The 10750-nt window shown below is 41.3% G+C and overlaps 1 protein-coding gene across 2 annotated transcripts; it reads right to left on the bottom strand.

The window, feature by feature from the left end:
- Positions 1-587: 587 nt before the first annotated feature.
- On the bottom strand, positions 588-10271 carry C1AH12orf66 (chromosome 1A C12orf66 homolog). 2 transcript variants are annotated; one of them, XM_030959764.1, is made up of 4 exons: positions 9987-10271; positions 7850-7923; positions 7635-7771; positions 588-3317 (listed from the first exon to the last, which is right to left on the bottom strand). In XM_030959764.1, the coding sequence occupies exons 1-4, from the start codon at positions 10219-10221 to the stop codon at positions 2501-2503; spliced, it is 1263 nt and encodes a 420-aa protein (XP_030815624.1). In that variant the 5' UTR covers positions 10222-10271; the 3' UTR covers positions 588-2500. The 2 variants fall into 2 exon arrangements, with proteins under 2 accessions (XP_030815624.1, XP_030815623.1); XM_030959763.1 differs by having other exon boundaries at positions 7635-7923.
- Between the last annotated feature and the right edge of the window lie 479 nt (positions 10272-10750).

The following is a 10750-nucleotide window of genomic DNA, read 5'->3' as shown; positions in this document are numbered from 1 at the left end:
TAATTTAAGGCTGAGATCTTGCAAGGAGAGCCACAGGGACAGGACTCAGAGACAGCCCCACAAGTCTCTCCAGCATCCAATTCTTTCTACCCTTTGCCTGCAAATCTCTCCCATTCCCTCCCTTCACACACCACAGAGTAATGGCTATGGTCCTCTTTGGTCCTTCATCAACTGAAATATTCAGAAATTCTTACCCACAAGTCACAAGGCTCCTGTGATTGCTTCCCCAAGATCCTCTGAATAAAAAAAACTGCAGCAAACCACCTCCTCCTGCACAAAAGCATCACCCAACATACCTTCCCTTCTGAAACACCATTTGCCAAGAACAATGACAGGAGCGTGATGTGAGCTACCCAAGTCTGCTGAACAGTCACCCCCTTTTCCTCTCCCCATAAAAACCACTGGGAACAGCCTCTAGACATTTCAGCAACTGGTAAAAGCTGCTGGTCTGCTTCAAAGGGCAGAAGATTTCTCTTCCACCTCTTCCAGAAATGAATGTGTGTGTACCACACAGAGTTTCTTCTTCCAGTTTTCTCTCCCCTTTCCCACAGATACTATGACAGGGAAGTACTGTACAGGCAGACAGATTTTGTACAACACTTTATTTACACTGCTGAAGACTGGGAATCAGTTCTGGTGACAGTTTCTTTTGTGTTACTCAGGCTGAGGAAGTAAAAACTACACATTATTACAAGGTCACTGTCCCACAGCGGGAAGCACACAAACTCTCTGAGTACTGTCATTTGCAACTTTGTCCTGTTAAAATGTAATTCACGGTGCAAAGGGTAACACTCTTACAAAAAACAGGCGCCCTCCAACTGCTGGTATACTTGCAGCCCCTGTTATTTTCTAGTGGAAAAGAGTAGAGCTTTTTCAAGTGGTGCTGCAGTCAGACCAAGACTTCAGGTAAAAGGCAGTACTACAAATCTTCAAAACAGGCTACACACAGTTAGAGCAAAGCAAGGAAGGTTCCATTGGGCACAGAGTGGAAAGTCAGAGCTTGTATTTCAAGAACAGAATGTGCTTATGTGATTGCAAAATGTCAGCATTTGCAGAGACGCAAAACAAGTTACCACAACCTTCTGTGGGAGAGAAAGGGAATCATTAAAAGATACATTCCCAAAAGTATCTTTTATAGTTCAATCTTAACAGAAACCAACATTTTGACTTAAACTCCCTTTTAAAACCAACCTGATGATGCTGTTATACATTACACTGTGTCAACTAATGACCTTACTTTACTACGCTTCTATATACATCAGTTCTCCTGAACCCCTGTCAAAGTGCGTGCACAACTGCATAGCTAACAGTCAGAAGAATCCTGCAATGTAAGGCTAGAGGCACAGCCAAATGGACCCCTTTATTGTATTTGGAAACCCTCATTTCCAAATTAAAGCACTTTCAGGGTAACTAGAAAACATACTTATTCCAACCCTTCAGCCTAGAAGTGGTGAAAGAATGAGGTAAACATACTGCATAGGCTATATATTTAAATCCAAATCCCCAAAGTGTTTTGGCTTAATTATTTAATTATTTAAAACTGAACAGAGAGAAAAAATAGTTATAAAAATCTGAAAACAAATCTAGGTCAATACTAACAGCATATTAGACAATAAATCATTTAGAAAGGGCATTTTCTACTACCTTTTTTAAGTTAGCCAGACAAAAAGCACAAAATGAAAAAAGCCTTGGTGCTTTTCCCATGGAGCTGCTCCTTCTAGAACACCTGCTCAAATTCACCTTGTCTGCTTCAGTTAACCTGAGCCAAGACTGGGCCCACATTGCCACAGCACTCCAGAGCATACCAGCCTTCCAGGCCATGCTGCAGCTTTTCTTGCCCCAGCCCAAGTCCTGGAGCAGTGACCAAGCTTTACAACACAGGGCCTTCAGAATAGATTACCAGTGCTTAACAGTGTCAGAGACCTCAATTATCATTTTAAACAATTTGGAAACTAAATTATAATTAACAATAGTGACTTTTCTGATTCTTATATTTTTATTTAAAATGTGTCTTTGCAGGTTCACTTTTTTTTAATATTCCCTTGCATCAGTGTTTTGTTCCCAGAAATCATTTATGTCAGGCAATGCAGTTTTCTGAAAAGATAGCATCTTCCATCCTCACCACATTTTCAATAAACTCTGTAGAAGACAGTCAATGATCAGATTATGATAAAGTGCATATATTCCTTTCTGATACAGGCAACAAAACTGTGGACTAAAAAAATAAATCATACTGGAAATTGAAAACCACACCAAAAAACCCCATTTTTTGTGGCCCTTTACCACCCCACAATGAAGTTGCCCCACAGAGTACTGCCCAAAAATACTTTTCTTCAAGTGTCTGTTAGCTTAAAAAAACCCCAAACTTATAACATTAACATTAAAAAAAAATGGTTCCTTTTCAATTAGACTTTGAGAATCACAAATTTACGTAACTTCGAAAGCTACAGCTCCCTCAAGGCTAGCATAGTGCCTTGACAACTTTTAAGTAGTTTGTACTTCACCCTTTGGATCCAGGTTTCAAACTTGCAAAAGCTTTGGAGTTCTTAAGGGAATGTGAAATTTCATTGAGAAAAGAAATAAAATGATAGTCTCTTTCTGACTTCTTGGACTCAAAAATAACTACAATGGTAAAGTGTGGTTCGGGGCGAGTCAGAAAGTAGGTGCTTTGGACTTTGTCATCGTAGAAGTGAACAACCTTCTCCAAACTGTTGAGGTCAGAGGTTCTATCAGTCATAATCATGATAACATTGGGCCAGTGCATAACAGGCCTGTCACTGGGCAGAGACACCACTGCAGGATACTGATCCACTCCCTTGGGGGCTTCCCTGTATGAATGGGGATGATGATAACCATGTCCCTGAAAACTCTCTGATCCACGATTGTCAAAAATTAAGGAAACATTGACAGCATCATACTTCCGGATGAAGCTGGAAATTTTCCCAAAGTAATCAGGATTTGTTTTAGCAGTCAAAGTTTTCATTTCAGATGCTGTTGTCTGTCGACTAAGGGCCTCATGAAAGTAAAAGCTAAACTTGGCAAGGAGGATGTTTTTGAGCTTCATGAGCCAGAGGAAGAGGTGTGGAGGTTGCACTGCCTTCTGAGACTGCCCTCCAAACAGGTGCTTCTTGGTCTCCCGCTGTTTCTCAAAAATTTGGCCCCAAGTTTGTAGCTTTGTGTGAGCACTGTGCAAGTTGACCAGGGATGGAAGGAACTTCCACTCTGAGATCTGAGCCTGAGCCTTTAAGAGGTGTGCAAGCACATCCACCTCCAGCTGGAAACTGCTTTCAAGAGGACTGAGGATTGGATGATGAAATCTAGAAAACATAACATTAGTCAAGACATGAGAACTGCTGTACACAATGGTGAAATAATCAGATAGTATTTGCCAGTTAACAGACAAAAGATCAAACATCAAAGCAAAGTATGAATCAAAAAATAATATTCTTAATTTAAATAACAGTTCTTTTTACATAATTAGGGTAAATATTTCCACAAACAAACCGCGCTTCACATCTGACAAAAAACACCTGTCAGACATTTCTCTACCAAAGTAAGGGAGTTATATTTCATCAGTTCAACAATCACAGTTTATCTTAATCTGTGAATTACTATAACACCATTTCTTTCTAAATTCAGATGATCTTGTTCCAATTTAAAATCTCTTCTGGCAGTAATATGTCTTGATGGTTCTGAAGCAGCAGTAAGACATTAAATCAAAGGAGTTATGTTATAGATCTGTTGTTCACATAGGGGAGCTATGAGGAAGCCAAGCTGAGTTTGGTTTTGCTTTTTGGAATCATAATTAACTCCTTCTCTTTTCACTTTTTTCCCTGACATTTAGAAAAAATACAGATGCAGTATTTTCTACCTCACTTTCTATGATACTAAAGTTATTTGCAATTTATAACATCAGCAATAACTTAATTGAAACAGTGAAAAACTGTAATGTAAAATATATAACTTTAGAACGAAGTGGCCTTTTTAGTAAGTTCCCCCATTGGCATTGAGGATTCAAAGAGGTCTCTAATAAAGAACAATGAACAGTCCAAAGACAAGACTTGATGAGGTTTCCATTTAAGTAAAGACAAATTTATCATGTCACTTCAGAAAAATATCTTGGGTCTTGTTATTGGTTTAAAACAATAAAGTTAATATAGAATTTTCCCAGCTTTTAAAACTAAAGCAATGTCATTATTCCTGTCAGCTTCTAGGACACAACAAATACTACCTGGTTTGGAAATAGCTGGTTCAAGATCAAAACACTTCATTTTGTTGTAGACCAGAAAAGAGAATGAAAATGTCAGGCTTTTCATCCCCTCTCCACTACTTTTCCTTTGGCTTGTGAGAAATGTCTGACTATTTGATCACTGATCTGTAAGCATCTCTCCTTTTTTTGGAAGCCAAAATTTGTATCTTGCAAGTATCTGTTATTAAGATTCAAGTCCAAATTTATTTGAAGAAAATGAAATTAAGAGTATCATAAACCAGCTGATGCACCACGTTGGGCAAACCAGCCTGGCTGGGTGATCAGGCGCCTTCTGCATCCAGCACATGTCAGCAACCCCCAGGCCGAGCTGCTAGAGCAGAGATCCAGTGTTTACTGGCCACTCTGGTGGGCTGAGAAGTCCAGAGCATATTTACATTTCTTTAAACAAACAAGAGCTCAAACAAGAGTCAACAAAAAATAATTTCTAACAGTCAACATTAAATCTTTCCAATGGTTTTGGTATTCACCAGAAAAATAGTTTTGTTGCTGTGTATTTTAAGAGGGTACAAAAAACATTATGCAACATTATTTGCTGCAGTCCCATCAAATGACACACAGCACAGTGATTTAAATACATTTGCAGTCAGATCAAGAAAGTTTTCTTCCATTTTAAAATCAATTTAAAAATCCTTATTACAGCAGCACTGCCAAAGTCTCCAGGATTAACTTTCTGATGTACAGCTTCCCACTTCTACTTTGCTTTATGGCTTTCCTAATATTCCACTGTCCAGCAGGATTTGCTAAAATGTTTTAATCAAAAAATACACACGTCAGCCACAGCTGAGAAGCTTGATAGGTTACAGAGAAAACTGATAAGTTATGCACTAAGTATAACTGCTGTAATTGAGTTTTATAATGGAGAAGCATCCAGCTGAGCTCAGTATCACATAAAACAGATGAGGTTTTTGCAATATTTCATAAGCCAGAATGTAAAAAACTTAAGAACACATTGAAAATTTGATTTTTTCCTCCTAATCATTCCTGAAAGCAGAGGGATCCTAGTTTTGTTTTGCAGACTGTGAAGAAGCCACATTTTCTTTTATTTCCTTACAGAGATCACGCATTCATGTACATATTACACAATGCTGACTAGATTAAAAATATTAAACATTTAAAAACCATTACATCAAAATAGGTGTTATAGTAACTTATTCTTTTTATACTAAGCTTTTAAAGGATCTTGCTTCTGATGCTGCTTTAATTATTTAAGATCCCACCCAAACCAACAGTTAAGATCTTCAGGAGAAGTTACTTCTCCAAATGTATTCTACAGAAAAATGGAAAGGAAAATGTTGAGTCCTGGCCATGCACAAGTCAGCAATAAGTAGTAATAAAATAGTAACAAAATAGCTTTAAACTGTTCAAGAATTAATGATATTTCAGATACAAACACTATGTGTTGTTAACTGTCAGTTCTGCTGTTCCTTTACCAGCTACCAGCTATTTCCTCTAGGTTATCTGCCCAGCTATTTTCACAAGTAAAGGAAAGAAACCAAGGCCAGAACCTAGATAAAAAAAAATGTCCTGTCTGGCCTTAGCACAGCTGGCTGAAATAATGGCACACATCCTCAACTACAAGGGGGGAATATATTGACAGAGGAAGAGTCTGGGTAAGGATGAGTTTATTTGATCTTTCACGTGTAAAGCAGAAATGCCTAGCAGCCAATACATATCCACATAACACACCCAGAAACTCATTTGAGATACAAAGAAACTAAAAGGAAGGACTAAAGGAATATATCACTATACCCCTTTTTCCAGGAATATTCTGCATGTCACTGGGGAGGAGCACACTGCAGCTACTGAATTAGCTCTGACAGCATCTTAGATTGTCTCCATCTTAAAGACTGCTTGTTAACCCAAAGCAGGATCATCAGTATTTTTTACAGGAAGATTTTTTTTAAGATGTTATGATATATACAGTTATATAATACATATTATATAAACATATGATATAACAGATAACGCCTTAGAAGTACAAATGTACCAATGAAATTTATTTAAATAGCACAGTAAAATGTGTCATATGCAGGTATAGTCTCCAATCTCTTCATCAAAGTAAGAATTTTGGTTCTCAGATTTTTAACAGTGCTGTTGATTCAGCACATCCTCAGAACAGATGGCAGTTGTTAGTGTGCAAGAGAAATCAACTTAAAAAAAAAAAAAAAAAAACATGCCAACAACAAACCCACCCAAAACCCTAACCTTACTTCCCTTTACCCATTAAAGTTTATCACACCAAGGAAAAAAATATCTAAGTTTCAGGTTTTTACTGGACTAACAGCCTGATATTTTAAGTGATCATAAGCCAAGTATTGAAAAACATCACTACTAAGATCATATAGACTAGTTTTGATTTTCAAACTGCACAATTACATAGCAATTTGCCAAAGTTATCCCTAAAAAATACGGGAATCAGCTGCAGTGCTTCTATTTGAATATCAGAAAGCAGCACTGAATTATCTTCATTTTTCCTGGGTGAACACTATAAAAATCATAACTGAAAAAGTAAGACCTATGAATATTCTCCCCAAAAGTCTTCTTAGACACTATTTCACTAACAACAATTTAAAGAAATTCAACTACATCTGACAGTTAACTTCCTTCAGTGGCTACCTTTTTTAAAATGAAGAGGCAGAATTTGAGTGTGTTGAGAAGCATTCAAAAATTCTCTTTTAAACTGCTATCACTTTCAAGGCACATAAGTTAGATGTGAAATACCCAACCTACCCTCATTTAGAAACATCCCAGGATTTTTGCAACAGGATCTATTAAATCTTAACTTCAAGAAACCAGAGTGGCAAGGACCAAAGTCTCAGAGGTGCTCCTCCTACTGGCTCCAAAACCTCTGGAGAAAAGTGGTAACAGAGCACCATAAAGCCCTCCCAGATAGGCCAGATAGATGTGGTGTAGCTTTTAGATCTAAGCAGACATATATTCTTAAAAAGTAAGATTGTCACAAAAGTATTTGCTTTATTTATGTCACCTTTACTGAAGTCCATACAAAATTAAGGGTTGTTTCCTCTCCCCTACCAAAGAAAAAAGTTCAATAAGCCTTGCATCTTATAAAAGGAAAATCACTCCTCCTCTCTCCTGGAAATGAACATGCTGAATATTAATTAAGGCATAGGGAGGAAGGCTCCTAGAACAGCATTAGCAGACTCCCTTTGTTATTTTTCTTTTTTGGAAGAAACTTCATGCATCTGATGCTGCTGGCCAACACAGACTTCATACATTAATTTGTGAAGGGACTGTGCTGCTCAGCAGTCAAAGGACAGCAAAGTCTTTGGTTTGCTTTGAACTTCAACATCAGGTATTACAGATCACGTGCCTGAGTACGCACTGCCAGCAAAGAAGCACTGACCTTGAACTGTATTTCTTTAAGATGGATTCCAAAATGTTTACCAGTTCCTCAGAGTTAATGAACTTTTGGGTGCTGAGCGTGTACATTTTTTCATAGAAGTCAGCAATTTCCATCCGAGCCTGAACAAAAAAACAGAGCTGTTCAGACAGGTGAGAAAGCAGCTCTTCCAAGTGAGGAGCTGTTCCTCCTAGTGCATTGTGACCCGTCGCCACCACCTTCTTCAGCTCATTATGCAGAGATGTGTAGATGGTTCGGATGGAGTCCTTGCGGCTGAAGAATGACTGACCACCTGTTCAGATAAATATGGAGGTATTACCAAAATCCAGGGACAGCAAAGATAGACAGCAACACTGGAAAATTCTTGTAATTATATACCTAGTTGTTTGTAAGCATTGTTTAATTACAGTAATTCTTTTAACAAAGAAAGAAAATTCAGTACTTTATTCTGCACGTAACTGAATTACAGAGCATATGCTCAGAAGCACTTTATGCAATTTCATGCAAGCTACACTTGTCCCACTTCATGTCTCAGCAGTCAATGGCTGCTGCAAAACAGTAACTCCTTCACAGCTGCCTCAGTTATGACATGACTTTTAAGAAACCCAGGGTTCAGTTAAATTTGCTACTATGATACATAACCTGGAAATACTGTTATCTATGGAAGTCAGAAGAATTAAGTCATCATGACTTGACTGATCAAATTTTAATAGCCTCCACTCCTATTAATAACTCTAGATGTTTTCCAGAGAATTCCCTTAACAATCCCTCTTCAATCATGAAGCACTCAAATTCACGAAGCAACCTTTAAATGGGAACCCTGTGACATCTGTGTGTACAAATCAAATGTTTCTAGTCCCTATACAATCTAAATATAAACCAGAATTCAAAAGGAAAATAATCACACTTTATCCCAGTGAGACCACAGTGCAGGTTAGTCCATAACTAAAACTTGGAGGGCAGGAGGGAGAACAAGAAGTCATCTGTGCTCCTTTCTACCTGCTCAACACTACGAGGAATTTAAAAAAGAAAAGAAGAGAGGAGTAAAGGGTCAAAGTAAAAGATATTTAACTTTGACATTACAAAAAGACTGTACAAATGTACTAGCCTTGTTTCATAGTTTCTATTAACAGAAGACCTAATGTGCCATTCTGGCAGTCAACAGCTGCAGCAAAGCAAAGACCACAGAGATTGAGTCTGAATCTTTTAAAGATTCCAAATTTAGGTGCCTCTTTGAAACCGCTTATAAATTTTGTAACGCTGGATACTTCTTTCCACATTCCTTTTACACATATAATGGTCAAAGGTGATCACTGACATTTGAGGTAGAAAGGTAGAGAATTGGCTATCATAGTGAAACAGCTCCCATTGTAACACAGGAGTAGCCCCCCAGCCACGGGCAGGAGGAAAAATCATCTATTGCAGTTGTTCATGAAGCAAATAAATAAACAAAACTTTGACCCTTCTGTTGTCACCTTTATCCTCTCTGCAAGTACAAAATTCACTCTTTAAAGTCAGCCTTATAGACAGAGTTTTGGCTGTAAAGATCTTATAACAGTTCCAAGTCATCACTTAAATAACAAAGCTGAATTTTCTTGATGGTTTAATGCGCTATACATCAGACTCATATCCTTTGATCCATTTCCCGTACCCATCTGCACTTCAAAAAGAAATTAAGCAGCTTTGCCCAGAGGGTAGCATCATGAAAGCTCATCCTGTGCCAGTTTGGAATTTTTCTATTCATGTACTGATAAAAGATGAAGCAGCTGCTATCACGGCCAAAGCTTCCTGAGATCCTGCAGTATCTGCATGGGTAACAACTTCTAGGATGCTATCTCCAGCCCCGAGTACTTGCACCTATATACCTCTAATGCGAAGTGAAAAAGCTTTAACGCTTTGGTCACCGCGGTAAGGTCATCTTTGCCTGTATCTCAGCCAGAGCATCTCAATACAGAGACACCTCTGGCTAATTCTTGGGAAAGGCGGGTAGGTACCGTGCCGGCCAGGGAAGAGATGCACGGCTGGCACAGCAGCCAGCGTGCCACCTGCACAGCACCTCTGTCCTCCCGCCCATTCCTTAGAGGCAGCACTAATGGTTTCTCAGCGGGCGATTTCCCAGCGGGCTCACGGACTCTCACTAAGGCAGCGCTTGTCCTTCGGACGCATAGGCACGGACCCGCCGAGGCAGGGCCCCCGGGGACCGCGGGTCCCAGACCTGCAAACACGGGCTGCCAGGCGAGCTCCCGGCCGCCCGCTCCGCGAGTGCCCGCGGAGCCCAGCGCAGGGCAGGCCCCCCGGCCGAGGCGGGCGCGGCCCGGGCTGGGAGAGCCGGTCCCTCCCTCCCCGGAGCGGTACCTAGCTTCTGTCCCAGGAAGGTCATGCTGTGATAGGCCTTCTCGGCCGCCGCCAGGTGCGCCAGCCCGGCCAGCAGCGCCAGCCAGCTGGACCCCGAGCTCTTGTTGGCCTCCCGCTCCTTCTCCACATTATCCTTGGCTTTGTCGTAGGAGAAGATGCCCAGGTGGGAGAAGAAGGTCTCCAGCACGGCCTGCTCCACCGGCACCGGCGCTCCCAGCGGGATCGACTCCCCCATCCCGCCCGGCGCCTCCGCAGCGGCCGCCACTTCCGGGTCCGGCGCCCGCCCGCCCGCGCGAGGGAACACGTGACCGGCGGAGCGGGGAGCGGCCGGCTCGAGGTCACGTGACGGGCGGGGGCTCGCGCGGCCGGCGGGCGGGGCAGCGGCAGCGCGCGGGGACACCGGGCCCAGCGCTGCGCGTGCCCGTGCGCGGGCCTCTGCCGGCCGCGCGCCCCCGGCCGGCCGCCCTGCGCTTCACGGTGTACGCGGAACGGGAAACACGCTCCTGCTAAATTGTGCGTACAGCTAAAAACCTTCTAAAGCTCAAGGTCCTTCTGAGGCCCTTACTCCCACCTTTCGCTCCCACAGGACCTTCCAGCTACTTGGCTTTACGGTTTCTCCCTCCCTTGCGACTGGGGAGATTGTGGATTGCCCACATTATTCCCATTTTCTTCAGTTCATGTTTCAGACAGATGAGCTGCCTGAACTGATTCTCCCCGTGCAGGCGATGAGGAGCACAAGGCTGAGCCACAAGAAGGGGAGCGCT

This window comes from Camarhynchus parvulus, chromosome 1A (genome assembly GCF_901933205.1).
Source record: "Camarhynchus parvulus chromosome 1A, STF_HiC, whole genome shotgun sequence".
Lineage (NCBI taxonomy): Eukaryota > Metazoa > Chordata > Aves > Passeriformes > Thraupidae > Camarhynchus > Camarhynchus parvulus.
This window is presented reverse-complemented; position numbering and strand designations above follow the sequence as displayed.